This window comes from Silene latifolia, chromosome 2, assembly GCF_048544455.1.
Source record: "Silene latifolia isolate original U9 population chromosome 2, ASM4854445v1, whole genome shotgun sequence".
Lineage (NCBI taxonomy): Eukaryota > Viridiplantae > Streptophyta > Magnoliopsida > Caryophyllales > Caryophyllaceae > Silene > Silene latifolia.
Genome location: NC_133527.1, coordinates 192,024,844 through 192,042,230, shown reverse-complemented (window position 1 = coordinate 192,042,230; position 17,387 = coordinate 192,024,844). Strand labels below are relative to the sequence as shown.

Sequence of the window (17,387 nt, the reverse complement as noted above, 5' to 3'; positions counted from 1 at the left end):
ATTGTTTCTAGTACTTTTTTTATATAAGACACTTTTTATGTAACTTTACTCTTTTATCAACCCCAATGTTTCCAACCAAGATTTATAAATCCCAACTTTTTATTGCAACAAGATACCTAAGTTCTGAGCAAGGATTCTCTTTCTCATATCATAATTTCAATATTGAATGTTTTTGAGAAAGTTGCTGCACCTTATTGGACCCTTTTGGACCAATATGCTTTGTTTTTTATGTATATACTCTAGGGTAAACATACATGTTGAAACAATTGTAGTAGTATTGGACAAACTTCTTGATGGGATTAAGATAGTTAGGATCCAAATAAGAGGGGGAGAGAAACATATCAAGGAAGTTTTAACTTTATAATTGAGACTCAATTAATGATTTCATTCCTTAATTATTGCATCTCGATTCTTACTTGAATGCCCATTAGGTTTTAAGAGTGGATAATAAACAGGCTATAATATATTTCACTCAATCAGAATAACTATGCTCGATAAAGCTGACTCGAGACCGGAATGACCCAAAAAGTGTGAGCCAAACTTGACCATATAGACCTGAAAGTGACCTAAGATGAAACAATGGACCCAGAATGACTACCCCACCCAAATGACTCGCGACCCAAAAAAGAATAACCTAATAATTGTTGACCTGAAAATGACCAGAGCTAACATGACCCTATCGTAAACTGGTCTGAATAATCCATTTGCCAAGTCTAGCTGTCTAGGACTTTCTATACCATGAGCTAAATTTTCACTTATGTCATTAGGTCATATTATCATTTTTTTTTTAAATGAAACGCGCACTAAATCGCATTACAATAGAGGGAAGGGGGAATTCAAACCTGGGACATCTTAACCACTAGACTAAGATATCTTCCGTCATATTATCATGTAAGAGAATCATCTCAACTAAAAGTTAAGCTTATACGAAATAATGAAATAATTAAGGCTCTTTCAAAATGTCTCTAGTTGAATATATGTCCGGGTTTTCTCGAGAATTACCCTATTTTACGTCAATATATAATTTACCATCCTTATTTTGAAAAGTTGTGCAACTCAAAGTATATTCGAGACTACTAGTCTGGTTGAATAATTCACATTTACGCAATTTGTACCAAGAAGTCTTAAAGGGGAAACCTATCAAAGAGTGGGTAGGGTGCTTTAGCTAATGCGTGCTTACACCATGTCAGTAATGGTGGAAATTTACATGAAAACAGCAATGCCCTAGTCATAGTTTCAGGCAGATTGGTCTCATCGTGCTTTTCATGTACTCTTGCAACAAAGTATATTGGTCTTCTTTAGGTTACATCCCCCACATTCCCCTACCACTTTTTAAAAACATGACCACTTTAATGATTAGTAGCTTAGGTTGTATAATGACTTGAGGCTCTACAAAAAAAAAATTATCAATTTGGGTCGGTTTTGAAAGTATTTGTTAAGTTAGGTCCGGGTAGGATTGGGTTTTAGCTTTGAGAAAGAGTTGTCATGTCGCATGACGACTTTATAATAGAGAGATCACATGGAATGACGACTTTGGAAAAAAAAAAAAAAAAACAAAAGTAACGTCGTGATATTTATTACTCCGTATCATGGTCTTGATACATGGACAATCATTGTAGAGGAAAATGGTTCGAATTTCACCTTTGCATGAATTCGTATTAAGATAACGGTTTTTGTAACGTGTATAGTGTGTTTAAGGCACACATTAAGTAGTCATCAGAGGAAAGATTCTCAACATTATTTTATGAGAAATTAAAAGATGAATTCATTTTTGCCAATTACTGAAATAATTTTAGGTAGTGTTTGGATATACGGAATTGATTTCATTTCCATGATTTCAATTGTAGAAATTGAAAGTTTGAATTCAATTCCAAATCCAATTCCAAAATTACGTTTGGGAAACCCGTGGAATTGGAATTGGAATTGGAATTGAATTTGGGCGAGACGGGTATGGGTCGAGACCGTTGGATGTTTTATATTTGAAAAAAATTAAATATTGTCTCAAAAATATTTGCGATCGGAAAAAATATCATAAATAAAAATATTGTGACGAAATTTGCGTCACAAAATAAAACGTAAGAAGTCATAGAATTGAAATGACTAATATATGGTAGGTATTTGAGAACCCCAAATTTTAACTAGCTTGGAATTGATAAGGAATTGAGTCAATTCCAATTCCAAATTATAGGGGTTCCCAAACACTTGAAATATTTCAATTCTGGAATTCAATTCCAATTCAAGGTTCCCAAACATAGCATTAGGTCGTTTGGTTGTCATGGTGAAATTAATCTCCCATCATTTTCAAAAACACACGAATTGAAGAATTTATGGAAATTGCTTAAAACTTGTTTGGTTGATATGACATAATTAAATAAGCACAAGAGTTTTCAATTATTTTGGGAGGACTATGTAATTAAACTGTTGAAACTCCTAGGTAAAAGGAAATCATGGAATTTTGGGCAACCAAATAACTTTATATTTACTAATTTCATGGAATTTTCCAATTCACCATATTTAGAGTGATAACCAAACGATACCTTAATAATCTTTCTTTTATGACTTTTTAATATATGTGCTTAGAACACACGTTAAAAAATATGTTATCCTATTTATTTGGATACACCCGTCCTAAAAAAAAATCGTTGTAATCCTAAGCCTACGACACGCACAGGATCCACTTGCCAATGTTCAAGACAAAGCCCATCAAGATGCTTCCACCAAAGTTGTGTAGTAGCCCAGCAATCAAAATTCAGCTCACTAACATTATGTTTCGATCATGGTCTTTCATATTAAAGCCCAAATTGGGCTCCTAGATAACACCAGAACGAACATGGCCACGTGACACAACATCTCATAAAATTTAAGACACAAGACTCATTATTTAAATTGAATAAAATATATATTTTATAGCTATAATTAAAGTATTATTTTAATTTTGTAAATGTATTTGATATTAAATTCAAATAATTGAAGGTAAAATTTTACTTTGAGTATAGCTTATTCTCATTTTTCACTCAGACTCGTCTTCTAATCAATCTCTTTCAGTCTTTCGACATCTCATTCCTCATTTATAGGTATCCGACACATTTAAGCGTGTCCGCGTGTGACCAACGAATGTCGATGTCCGATACGATGTCGGACATGGAACAGCTTATTGGTTATGAGGAGTGTCTGTGCTACTTAATTGACCTCTTGTTATTTCTTCAAATATACTCTCCCTCCATCCAATGCAATATATCCATTTGCTTTGGATGGTTTTCGAGACGATATTTTGTTTGTACTCACTCCAATTTCCTATTATCTTCTCTATTTCCTTTTTCATACAAGTTTGATTATCTTCACTCTTTCCTTTTTTGGTAAGTTTCATTCATTTTTTATTAATTTCTCTTTCCTAAAAAATCAACAACTCTCATTACTTTATCTATTCTTTATTCGTCATTCATTCTTTATTATTTTCTCTCACCTATAAATTTCACAACTTACAATACTTTATTCTACTTTATTTCTTCTTTCTTCCCCTTTCTTAATTTTTGTGCCCAAAAAAAAGCGGAAGATATAAGGAAATAGGAGGGAGTATATTTTATTTATTTATATATAGAATTAATTTAAAAAAAAACATAATTTTATGAAAAATATTTTCGTAACAAAACTAAATATCGAACTCTTATCTTTCAAAATTTTATACCGTATCTTTTAACGTAAAAAGGGTCAAAGTTTTGAAAATTTAATCCCAAAAGTAAGGCCCTATTCTTTTTTACTTAATTTAAACTCATTTCAATTTAGTTCAATTTTGTTCAACTTTAGTCAGTTTTATTCAGCTCATCTTTTCACAAAATTAACTTTTACTTTAGTTACATCCAGTTCACCTCAACTCCATTCACTTAAATTAAGTTCAACCCCATTCAATTCAATACAATTCAATTCAGCCGAAAAAATAAAGCCTAAAAGATTACATTAAATTGGATAGAAGTGAGTATTACGTACTCCGTAGTACAAAATTGTGGCAAATCGCTCTCGTAAAAAAATAAATATTACGTCAACTATCTAGCTAGAATATTTCATTTATGTTTCAAATTTCACAAATTTAGTTATGCTTTTAACAAGTTTACATAATCATCATTACACAAATTCATTTTTTAACAAAAATTTTTTCCCTAAAACCTTCACCAACCAAACCTCAAAATTATTATTAATGATTATAAAGTACTTTTAATAATAATAACATAATTGTGTTATTCCTAAAGCAAGTCCGCGCCAAGTTCAACCCCACCAACGGCCCACATCCCTCATTCAATTATTCAACCACCTAATGCCAAGTGCCAACACTATCGTGCGCTCAACAAAACATTCACTTAACTTGTCCACTTCCTAGTAAACTCCCAAATACTCGTGTACGGTATAAGACGGTTTTACACAAGTACTTTATAAAACAAATCCTCTTACACTATAACTATTTTTAAATATTTATGGAATTATGGGTGATGTTTAATTTTTTAGTTGGTACTCGTATCCTTTTTATATAATACGAGTACCAGTGTAAAAACGTCTTACAAAAGACTAGCCCGACTCAAATTTAAACTACTAACCTGCGCTCAACAAAGCAATTGGCAGTTATATCACCCGTGTTTGTGATAAAACCAAAAGATGCAACAACCAGTAGTTCTTTGCTTACATTTGACTCTTGAAATAATTTGTCAATTTGAGCTGTAATAACAAACTCATCAACTGTAGCATTTTCTGTTAACAAAACCCAGAAAACCCTAATCATTTTCTTCTTTTTCCTACTCTAAGGTAAGTTCCATGTTTATATTTCTCCAATTTCAGTATTTTAGTTTATTTTGTGAATTTTATGGCACATTTTAACTCTTATATTTTGATTGGCAGTTGAATTTTGTGTTGTTTTGAGGTTATTAATTACGGAGTATGTATAGTTTTTAGAAATGGATGGTCAACTGGGTTGGGTTATGTGTTGATTTAATCAGTGGCGGAACCAGGATTTGAAATTAGAAGGCGGAAAATGTCAGCGGGGTGAATTAGTAATACCATAAGTCCATAAGATAGTAGAAAAAAATGGAAATTTAGCTTAAAGTTTCAAAATATTCGGGTCCAGGAAGGCGAGTGCCCCTACTAGCCCTCCCTTAGTTCCGCCACTGAATTTGATGTGTTTATGGATTGACTTTGGTTATGTAGATAATTGGTGTATTGTATTTCTGTCAAGTTATGTAATTAGGGCTTGGAGATGTAGTTGATCAATTCAGCTGTAATAGGGAAGAGAATTGAATGTAAAGGTCAATTTTTGATGGGTGGTTGACTAGTTGTTTGAGTGAGTTTGCTGTAATTGATCTTAGATTAGTTTTTGTGCCGTGTCATAAATCTTTTTGCAGTATTGTTGGCAAATGTTAGCTAGTTCTACTGGTGAAGTCCTTGAGGGGTGGTATTTATGACGTGGGGTTCGAAACCATTGTCATTAAAACTGCTCTTATTGTTCCTTGTACACAATTAAAGAGAACCTTAGGAGCTTAAAAATTGCCTTTTAGGATAGTTTTTGTTTATTAGGACCTAAATATGTTCTTAGCAATGTCTCAAAGGCTTCCTCGCGGTGGAGGGTATGGGAGGTTTGGTGTAAGCAGCCTTACGCCAAGAAAGTCAGAGATACATAGAGGTTATTTTCGGGATGATCCCCATAGGAGGCATAACTGAAACAAACTTCTAAACATGTACTGTATAATAATGCAATACTGATTTTTTTTTTTGAATGCTTGGTTGGATACTTGAATTTATGTCTAAGGACTCTGGTTGTTGGATGTTCCGTTTCTGATTTGCGTTAGTTTTTTAAGTGGTGCTTAAAATGGAATTGTCTTAGACGAACTTGTATGGTAATTTTTTCCGTAGTTGTTTAGATTAGAGAACCCTACTTATAACTTGTCCATTCTAATCAGGAAAATTTGCCTATGGGAATGAATGCTTTCAATGCCAGTGATACCGATGATGCCGATTCAACATCATCTAATAACTGTGTACTTGAAAAACTTGAAAATGGTGAGAATGGCGTAGAAGAATCTGGTATACTCATGGAGATGTTAACCAGACTAGATATAGACCTGGCATATTCTTGTGAGAAGTTGGAAAACTTGGATGTTTATATGGCGATTGTTTCACTCGGAGAGAGTCAACATGGAGAAATGTCCATGGATATAGAGATTGAGAAGGCACTCATATTTGATCTGTCATTAGGCTATCTAGAGTCCGAGGTAACTGAGTTGAAGCATTTACTGAATGTCTTTCCTGCAGTAGTTCATGATGCTCGTAAAAGGCTACATTCACTTGGACAAAAAAGGGAAACGTTTACTGCTTTTGATGGGAAGTTGCATGATTCTGAATGCTCCTTGAAGCGTTTTCAGGAGCAACTATCAGCGTTGCAGAGACGACTGGCAATTATGCGTGGAATACCTTACGGTCAGAAAAACAGTGAGTTAATTTTTAACGACATCATTATTTACTATGCTATACATAAGGTCACCAAAGTGAAAGATTGTTCAAACATCAGGCTCTAAAATGAGAAATTGTTCAAATCTCGGGTCGTCAAAATAGAAATTTTTTTTTTTTTTTTTCAAACCTTCATTTCTTGTGCAGCAGCTAGACTGACTATCCGAGGACTATTAGTGAGACCTCAGTCCTTTGGAATTTTCAATATTTATATGAGAATTGACGGTCTTCTTAGAAAACTGTGATGATTTTTTTAGTATTTTGTGTTCGATGTGCAGCATTCTTGTATGAAGATGCAACTTCTGAGATGTCAGGGTCTGATTTTCAGACAGCTGGGCAACAAAGGCTTGTACTTAGGATGCTAGACAAGTCTCTTAGCGGGGAGCTTGATCTTGAGCATCAATTGCTAGACTCAAAAGAACGAGAGGAAGATCTTAAATCAAAACTTTCGATCACAAATGTGGTCATCTCTGATTTGGAACTTTTTGGAGAAGTTGCTTTAGAGAAATTGCTAGAAGCAGAACATTCTTCTGAAGTTTATATGGGGATCGCAAAGGACATGATGTCTCGCCTTCAAATTTTTCAATTTAATATGCATTGCTCGGTTCAACGAGAAGAGGAGCTGAAATCTAAGCTTCAAAGTGTTTTGATAGATAATGAGACCAAATGCGCAAAATTGAATCAAAGTTTCCGAGAAAAAGAAAAGTTGGAGGAGAAAGTGAAAGAACTAGAAAAGAAGTTGGAAGAAGTGAATGGCTGTTATGAAGCTAGCCAGGAGGAAGTTTCTTTGATGGAAAACACGGTTGAATCTTTACAAGAACATGTTTATATGGCAGAAATTAGAACCCAAAATGCGGAACAAAAGATAACTTCTTTAACAGAAGAGAATATAGAGCTGAGAGACGAATTGGCTTATCTTAAAGATGGAGATGATAATATTGAAAAAATAAGCTTGCTAGAAAAACATTCGAGGAACTTGGAGGTCCAACTACAAAATGCAAATAAATCTTCTGAAGCAAGTCTAGAACAGCAAAATATGCTGTACACTGCAATTTGGGACATGGAGACGTTAATCGAGGAGCTTAGAACTAAGGTCTCGAGGGGTGAGAGTAGGGCAGATAATGCAGAGAAGCAATGCCTTGCATTGGCTGAAACCAACATTAAACTTAGCAAGGAAATAAGCAACCTTAAGTCTGATAGTGAGAAACTGCAACAACGTCTAAAAGAAGCTAATGGAGTAAGAGTAGCGCGGGTGAAGGATATCTACAGTGGTGCAAAACTCATCTCAGAGGTGGTTATGCAGCTTGCAAATGAAAGAGAAAGGATCCAGAAGCAGGTACTGTAACTTTCCCGCATTCCATGCCCTGTATAAAACGCTATGAAATCTAGTGAACTGATTTGAAATTGAATGGCACCGTGTTTAGTACCATGCATGTTAGTTTATTGCTCGAATAGTTAATAGAATGTTACAGGTGAAAACACTGATTTCAACAGTAATGTTTCATTAAACTTGGTTTTGCAGCAATCTGCTTTGGCTAGGGAAAATAAGATATTACTGGAAGAATTACGAAAAATGAGAAAGATCAGTCTTAAGGCTAACGAAGACAATGTGAGATCAACTGTGACAAACTGTGGCGCTGATGCGGATGATCCTGACACTGGTGTAACAATAAGAGAGATTGTGGAGACACCAACCTCCACAACTGCTAGTAACCAGGTGTGTTTGCGTCTCCTATGATATACTCGTATATTTTAATTGGATATTATAATTTGGAACACTGAGTAGGTGTAAGTATGCTATCTTTTGTCTCTATGCAACTTAGAACATGCATGGTAAAATGACCTGTAAAACTTGTGTGCCTTTTTTGCTTCTCATGAATTACAGATGGTCATCTCGTTTCCAGTTACAGGTCACTTGAAAACATCCTCTCTGTAATAAACATAGAAAGATTTCGTACATTCAACCCCAACCCTTCTTTATCTGCCTATTTTCATTGCTTATGTTTTAGCTATGTGTGTAGGAAATTGAACGTTGAGGCCCACCAGCTTGCTCGGAAGGCCTTACGTGCAAATTAGGAACCTTTCTTGTCGGCTGCCAAAGAAAAAAAAAAAAAAAACCCTTGTTATAATAAGAGCCTCTCTGTAGACAGTAGGGCAAAGATTACGATAATCTTCTAGCAATGTATGTTGAAACGCACTTATGTGTCTAGACTCTAGTAGTCGGAAAATGAGAATCATGTTGAAATGTGTAATCTGTTATTTCGGTGTTACAGGTTGATGAGGCAGCAGATGAGAGCATAGAAGCTGAAGCTGAAGCTGAAGCTGAAGCCTCAAGTTCCTACACGACTGACATTGCTACGCAAAACGTTATCAGCAAAGAAACCGAAAACAAGAAGATCAGAAGTCATGTTAACAAAAAGTATTACATATTTGCAGCAATCATGGTTGTAGTCTTGTCTATTTTAGCCATGAACATCAACTGGCAAGAGATAGCTTACAGGGTCTTTTCTCGTTTGAACATAAATTTGGTGCCACATCCGTAAATTATTTGTACAAAAGGGCGTCTTTTTAATTATTTGATTATTTTATTTTTACGAATTCAATCTTTTATTTTCTATTGAAATCATTTTATAAGTCTGATTGTTCCTTCATGTATGTAAAATTGTAAATGTGGAAGTTTGTGGAGATGATAATTGTACTAGTAATTTGTAACAACAATAGGAATATTTGTACTCTGTATCTGTTTCGCTATTAACAAATTTTCCGCCTCCCTTTTTCTTTGAGTTGTAATGCTACCCACTATCCACCTATTGTAGATAGTTGTCCGGCTTGTCCCCCCCTTTTTCTGGGTACAGCCTAAGAAGGCTCGACCCAGCCCTTTATGACCCGTCCCTCCTACTGGGCCGTGTCTGGGTACACAAAATCTGGCCCAGCCCAAGCTCGCCTGCATGTTTGACCCGCCCTAGTTGACATGTAACTTTTGCTTGTTTATCCGTGGTTGACTCCGAGATGAGAATTAAAACTTGTAATCTATCATATACAGGTTTCGTACCATACTTCCATTTTACCTCTTAACCATTAATTATCTTAGCTTGGAGAAGAAACAAACATGCATTTGTTAACCAATGAAGCATTTATTTATTAGTTTAATTAACTAACAAAAACTTAGTAACGTGGTCAATATGTCACGTATTCACACTATCAAACCATTGACTTCATGCGTCCTTTCACAACCGCAAAAACAAAGTCTTCTCTTTTTCCATTTTTTTTAAAAAAAACAAAATGAAAGTCAAAGGTTTGATTTTTTTTCATATTAAAACAGTGTTCTTCCAAACGGTGTGTTATACGTTATACGTTACTACGTTAAGTCGTTAATTACATTACACAATTATATTACATAAATAAATACGGAGTTATTAGAGAATAATAGAATACGGTAGAATATTAGATATGATAGAATATTATGAAATATATTATTATTTGGAAAAATAATTTTATGAGTATCATAATATTATCATTTAGGATATTTTTGGAGTATCCTCCGAACAATCTACACTATATTATTATGTAGACAGTCTTGGAGGATACTCCAAAAATAATCCTAAATATTCTAATATTTTTTCCAATAATAATATATTTCCTAATATTTTATTGTAATATTCTCTAATAGTTATAAATTGATAACCCTAGCTGGTATGACCTGGTTTAAAAACGCACGCAAATTAAACTGCTATTTGTGTTCTACATAAATCGTGCGTGAATAACCTCTACACCTCTCTATATTTCATTTTCTAATTTCAAAACAATATCATCAAAAATCATGCAGAAAGTTTTGTCTAAACTTGTTGTTTTTGTGCTACTTCTCATTCTTATGGACGGTATGTTTCTCTTCTTTCTTTTTAATTTTACGTGTTAATAAATAATAATATGGATAATGATAGGGCGTTATGAGGTGGTAATGGTATCGAGACTCGATACCACCCTCACATGTTATATGTTTTTGCCTTTTTCTTTTACTTTGTAAGAAAATTAGGGTAAATATTTCTTAAAAAGCAGGCTAATCATGTTTGATTTGATCATTCCATTGAATTCCTCTCTTTTTTCATGTCATTTTTTTTCAAAAAAAACTTCAAAAGATTTTACCCCAAAAAAAAAAAAAAAAACTTCAAAAGATAAATATGAATTGAAAGTATTTTGATGTCTTTTGTTGGGTGTTGGTTGAGCCAAACCGGGTCAGGTCAGGGTTGGCCCACCTGACCTCAAACCGACCGGGAGAGGAGAGCGGCGGGCCAGGTGGGCTCAAGCCTGTTCCTGGTCTGGCCTGTGGCGAGTTGGGCCGGGCTAACTCGACCTTTTTTCAAGGCTTTTGGATGGGCCGGGCTTGACTATTTCATGGATCAAGTGGAGGTCTGGTTGACCACCAGCTGGCCATTTTTTGTCTTTTACAAGACGATTTTACAATATACTTGTAGAAGGATGTCTTATACAACTATTTTTGTTAGTGACACCCGTGATACAAACACAGAAAACTAGCGTAAATTCAAAATAGGTGTAATTTTCCGAGATTTTTACATTCTTATGGGCGGGTGTGTGCAGGTATATGCAATGTGCCTACCGGAGAAGCGAGAAGGCACACTGATAAGATAGATTGCACAAGTGATGTGTATTGTGACCCGTTTGCGACCAAAATAGACTTTGGCTGTAAAGACTCGGCACCTTGTCAAACGAAATGTAACGATTTTGGTGGCGTTTTTATGTGCAGCGTTTCAGAAGGCTACTGTAAATGCCAACTTGAACGCTGAACTAATTAGTTCCTACGTGCTAGTTGCAACTGTTATATCTTGGCTTACACGAACATTATTAAACTAGTCTTAAACTCGTTTCTACACGGTATTGCTCTAAAAATTGCAATATAAAATTCTTACATTACATTATGCAGGAATTTATTGTCTGAAAAATTGCAATCCTTTCTCTGATCTATTCACTTTGAATTTCTATGATAAAACGATCTTACAACAGAATTGTTGATTTTTCTTTTCTTTTGTGACGATACGACTCATACGAGGATAAGTCAATTAAGTCAACAAACATTCTTAAAACCCAAGACCAGCTAAAGAAAGAGTTGAAAATTACTGCCCAAAGCTGCTAAAAATCGACAAACAATGCGAAAATAAGAAGAAAGGTAATATTACAGCAATTAACTCAAAAACAATCTGCTTCATCATCTCAAATGAAAAGAGGATCCATGTCACATTTGCATCTTAAACTCGAGAACAATCGAAACCAAAATACAGAAACAGGAATGGATCTCCTGCTGCTTCGCTTTCTGAATGGATAAAATCAAGCAGAAGGGACATTACGAAGATAAAACAAAAGACTCGGTTGCCAAACAATCCAAAATCAGACCATACAACTTTGTTTACGTCTCTAACAATGAGTTAATCCAGTAGTGTGATCACTATAGCTGCAACACATTTGTTTTCCACAACACTTACGAAAATTAGAGCCTTTCTCACTTCATTAACAATAAGATAAGAAATTAACTGGTGTTCATAAGAAGGTAAGATCGTTTGGGGCACATGTAACGTCTTCTGTTTTCTTCGATAGTTCTGCAGCAACTTGTCTCTTTTACTAGCCCTTGCTCTTGAAGCCTTTTGACATAATATCGCAGCTGCAAGTAAAGATAACAGCTCAAAGGTTTCTGCAAGCAGTCCCGCTAACTCACTACATCCATCAGCTGTGTAATGTAACCGAGTATCAGGAACCACTCCAATATGCTCTATTTCTCTACGCAGCGAAAGGCCATTGATTTGTGTAACACCATAACATACAGCAATAAATATACATTGTGTCAAACTGAAACAGCTTCCAAATAAATTACTACAATAACGACTGCTAAAACAAGCCAACCATGCTGGAAATCGACATAGATTACCATTAAATTTCCACCATGTCAATGCATCACACACTAGCTAATGCTCATGAATACCTATCAGAATCTGATCAAACCATTAATAAGTCGAGGACTGACGTTCACCAAAACATTTTCTCAATTCATTCACATTAAAAACACCAGTACACCACCACTGATAAAACCAATACCAATCACCAATGAACATTTCTCAACACAAGGAAATGGCCATCAATTTTTGTAACACGGAAGCAGCAACAACTTACAGTCATCAGTTTGTCAATCACATTTTTTCCTCAATTTTTCAATCACAAGTTGCTTCATCCATTCTTTTCAATCTCAATTTTAAATCTGTCAAGTGACTGTATGCTGTAAGTAGAAGAAAACAAGCAATGATCACTAGAAATCACCAACGGGTGCTCAGAGCATATTATCAGAGCTTCAATATGCCAAAAGTAATTTAACCCAACAAGAGATACGGTCTATAACTATGAGAAAGGGCATACAGTCACTTAACAAATTTATGAAATGAAATAGAGATAAAACGAATCCCTCACTTAGTATATTTGATGAAATTCCTATGTTTCAAACTTTCAATATGCACAAATGATTTTTACTCCGTAAAATTTATATACTCAATTACTCAGATTTGAACAATAAAAAACCATAGCTTAGGATTATAAAGAAATAACCAGCCATTAGAAGCTAAATATATGTCATAGTCGATTCTCTAAACATTTACATCAAACTGAAAAGAGTCGCATACAGTTTTTCACCAGAAAATACTTTTGCACCAAAGGAGCAGTGAGTAAGCAGAGAAAAAAAAAAAAAAAAAAAAAGCAGTGTCCGCATCAGCAGCAAATCCTTGGCTCCTCATAGAGTGAAGATGATCCAAAGCCACGGGGATATCATTAGCATCGATAAATCCTTTACCAATTGTTTTATAGGTGCGATCATTTGGAGAACATCCGTTGTCCGCCATCTCCTTTAAAATATTGGTTGCATCACCTAACAACCCTTGCTTACATAGCACTTTAATCATTGTAGTGTAGGTATTTACATCTGGTTGCAACCGCTTGGCGATAAGATAAGAGAACACCTCTTTTGCTTCAGCTAGTCGCACAGCTTGACAAAGGCCATTAATTATTGTATTATATATATGTAATAATATTAGGGACAACTCCATTATTCTCCATCTCTTTACGTATGGAGATCGCTGCATCAATCTGTGCATCTCTTAAAAGACCATCAAGTAGTGCATTGTAAGTGACCAGGTGCCACACCTCGCTCTTGCATATCCTTATAAATCTGGATTGTACAAGGGAGTCTCTTATGCTTGCATAAGGCATCTATAATAGTGTTACAGTTGTCGAAAGTCACAACATCAGGCACGACAACATCTTTCACCATGAAATTTAGGAGCTTTTCCGCAAGCTCCAACACTCCACGCAAACACGTAAATAGTACCCATCCAACAAAACAAAGCTGTTGAAAGTCACAACATCATGCATGACACCATCTTTCACCATGACAGTTAGGAGCTTTTCCGCATGCTCCAGCACTCCACGTACTCCACGTGCAGGAAAACTTAATGGTAGCCCTTCAGCCACGGGAGTCGGTGACAGAAACTTAGACGTTTTTCCAGAAAAGCTACACCTTCTATTTTCAACATGGGCAGTGAGATTATAATGTCGTGGATCGTCCCAACTCATATGTTGGAGGGTGGGACTTCCCATATTCGGTGCTAGGACAAACATATCCTTGGTGGATGCTTCTTGGAGTAAAAGAAGCTGTTCAGCATGTAGAATGGTGTTTTTTCCTTAGCATTAATCATCGTCACATCATGGATGTCTTCTTCACAATGAGATTTTAAGTCCTTAAGTTTAGGAAACTCTTGCTTACAAATGGGACAGATATACTTGGAAAAAGGGCAACCCTCGAGGTGTTGGTTGTAATCTTCAGAACTGAGGTAAGCTCTACAACCAAACAGTACCCATCCAACAAAGCTGTTAAAAGTCACAACATTGGGCATGACACCATCTTTCACCGTGATATTTAGGAGCTTTTCCGCATGCTCCAGCACTCCACGTAAACACTCCACGTAAACAGTACCCATGCAACAAAGCGGTTAAAAGTCACAACATTGGGCATGACACCATCTTTCACCGTGATATTTAGGAGCTTTTCCGCATGCTCCAGCACTCCACGTAAACAATACCCATCCAACAAGGCTGTTGAAAGTCACAACATTAGGCATGACACCCTCTTTCACCGTGATATTTAGGAGCTTTTCCGCATGCTCCAGCACTCCACGTAAATAATGTCAGCGTGCCCACCTCTCTTAGTCATAAATTCAAAAATAGCCCATGCTTCTTCAAGACTACTTCTTTGGAGTACATATCGACTAGGTGACAACATTGGGCAAAATGCTCTTGGCTTTCATCTCCTTGAAAGGGAAAATGTTAGGGATAACAGTCGGCCTTCACAAAGACTATCAATGACGGTGTTATAAATGACAACATTAGGCTTATAAGGGGCTTTAGACCCCATATTTCAAACCAAGTTGAGAACACCAGCATTGGAATTGACCTTTGAACATAAGAAGGTCGGGTTGTATCCCAAGTTGACGAGTTTATGCAACAATTGAACCGCCAAGTCCAATTTATCAGAAAGTATAAGTCCATTGAGAAAGGTATTTCTAATAATATTATCAGGTGGATAACCATGCTTAAGATGCTTATCCAGGAAAGATAAGGCAAAATCGACACGGCCCAAACCACAATAACACCTGGCGAGAATACCAATGGAATGCATATCGGGCCGGATCCCGGACAAATCAATTTGATTAAAGAGGGTAATGACAGTAGAGAAAGGGGGATTGGATTTAATCTCAGATCTGGCAATAAACAACTGATTGAAGGTAATAATCAAAGGGCGAAGACGAAGAGAGTTCAATTGATGAAATATCGAAACGGGAATATCGATTCCAGAAAACCCTAATCGACATTGTTCTAAAACAAGATCTAGAAATAATTGGGGATCGTCAACAACATCATGGTTAAAATAAGGAGAGTAATTTGGGGAAATTAATTGGGATTGAAATCGATATTGAAAAGGGGAAAGGCGAAGAAGATTACCTGAGATTCTGAATATCATCTTCAATGGAATTAAATTGAGAAATTGAGAAAGGAATACTGAAATAATCTAGACACTCCTGACTCAATCTTATACTGCGGGCAAATTCTTGTTTCAGACGGAAATCTTCCGTCTGAAATTAAGACGGATTAGATGTAATGTAACCATATTACGATAAAATTGACAAGTATAGACGGACAGGATGTAACCATATATACGGAAGATTTTCGGATGTATAGAAGTTAATTAAGTGCAAATGTCGAACCCTATGGAGCTGAATATTAAATTGGCCCAACAAGCTTTTTTACCTTCTCATGGACAAGTCTGGTTTGGGCCTGGGTTCGAATACTGATTTGGGTTCTACGGATAAAACCGTCTTGCCCAAATTTTACTTGACTACGGAGTATAATATAATTTTGTTAGAATTTAGGCAGCGGAAGTATCATGGACCTAAAAGGCAAAAATATAGATCATTTATATAAACAAAGCGTCTTGTTTGTGACGGGCTAATCTCGTCACAAGCTGAAGACCTCTCACAAAAAAGGGAGAGGGGACAAGGTGGGGCACCCCTCATGTGCTTCCCACTCACCTCTCAATGGGTATTTTGTGAGAGAAAACGGTATCCGTCACAAGCATGTGACGGATATCGTCCGTCTTCAATGAGATTTTGTGTTATATAAATTGGAATGATACACTTTTATAAGTTGTGGGGGGAGGATATAAGAGAACTACACTCTTATGGTAAGACCTTGTAGCTCTCAATGAGAGTACAAGATTTCACAATATAATGCATCGTACATGAACCTATTTATATAACTTACGTGACTTTAAACTCCCCTTAACTATTAATGTATATGTCTCTAAGGGTGTGTTTGGATTGAGGTATTTGGAGAGAAAAGAAAGGGAGGGAGAGTAGGGGATTTAAAATCCCTTATTTGGATAGCAAATGAGGGTGGAGGGAAATGGAGGGGGAGAGATTTGGAGGGATTCAATTTCCTTCCTCCAAGCCTAATCAAAATCTCTCCACAATAGGCAAGATTTGGATGGAAATTATCTCCAAACAAGCACACTCCATTCCCCTTCCCCCTCCCCTCCCCTCCCTTCCCCTTCCCTCCTTCCCCCTCCCCTCCCTTTCTCTCCACTTTTGCTATCCAAACACACCCTAAAACTCCCTCTTAGTTTAATGACAATTAACATGTAATATAAACTTAACGTAACTTAAAGAAGTTCAGTTACATAATTAAGTGTCAAATTCCAACACTCCCCCTTGACACTTAATTCTGGAATAGCTTGGTATCTTGAATCTTCAATCATGTTGTCATCTTCCTATAACTTGTTCTTGTACCCTTGAACTTCGATGATTTAGGATCTTTACCTTGTCTTATCTTTCTCGAGTCAACACCCATCTTGCTCGGGTTTTTACCCTTTGTTTTACTTTGGGTTATTAATTGCCCAGCATGAATTCGGGTCTATCGCTCTTTGTGCTATTCAAGTTTGTAGCTCATTGCTTGTATGAGTCTAATGCCCTATTTTGTATATGGGATTATTTGCCAACTTTTGGTTTTGGGGTCTCTTTAAATTGCCCCATGATAAAGCGGGTTGACATTTTTGTGTTTGTCACCCTTGTTTGAAATTGAGTTAGTCACCTTTTTTTCGGCTACCCAATGCTTCTGGAGATTGTGGCCCGTGTCAATCAATCATTTTCTTTTCTTTTCTTTTTTATTGACACTTTTATCCTTTCAATTTCTTTAGTATATAGAAAGAGTAACAATTTTTTTTTTTTTTCATTTTTTTATATCAAACCCCAGGACAAAGTCATGACTCTGATACCATGTTAAAATTTGGGCAACAGAAG

The 17,387-nt window shown here is 35.9% G+C and overlaps 1 protein-coding gene and 1 long non-coding RNA gene across 4 annotated transcripts; one reads left to right on the top strand and one right to left on the bottom strand.

Moving 5' to 3' along the window:
* The first annotated feature begins 4,495 nt into the window (after positions 1 to 4,495).
* LOC141644058 (WPP domain-interacting tail-anchored protein 2-like) lies at positions 4,496 to 9,245 on the top strand. 2 transcript variants are annotated; one of them, XM_074453475.1, is made up of 5 exons: positions 4,496 to 4,791; positions 5,940 to 6,468; positions 6,765 to 7,822; positions 8,009 to 8,203; positions 8,760 to 9,245. In XM_074453475.1, the coding sequence occupies exons 2-5, from the start codon at positions 5,952 to 5,954 to the stop codon at positions 9,027 to 9,029; spliced, it is 2,040 nt and encodes a 679-aa protein (XP_074309576.1). In that variant the 5' UTR covers positions 4,496 to 4,791; positions 5,940 to 5,951; the 3' UTR covers positions 9,030 to 9,245. The 2 variants fall into 2 exon arrangements, with proteins under 2 accessions (XP_074309576.1, XP_074309577.1); XM_074453476.1 differs by lacking the exon at positions 8,760 to 9,245 and adding an exon at positions 8,508 to 8,615 and having other exon boundaries at positions 4,665 to 4,791.
* A 2,467-nt stretch (positions 9,246 to 11,712) lies between these two features.
* On the bottom strand, positions 11,713 to 15,773 carry LOC141644057 (uncharacterized). Of its 2 annotated transcripts, none has more exons than XR_012543882.1 (2): positions 15,535 to 15,773; positions 11,713 to 12,273 (listed from the first exon to the last, which is right to left on the bottom strand). It is a non-coding gene; the product is annotated as an uncharacterized LOC141644057 (long non-coding RNA). The 2 variants fall into 2 exon arrangements; XR_012543881.1 differs by having other exon boundaries at positions 11,713 to 12,223.
* Positions 15,774 to 17,387: the final 1,614 nt, after the last annotated feature.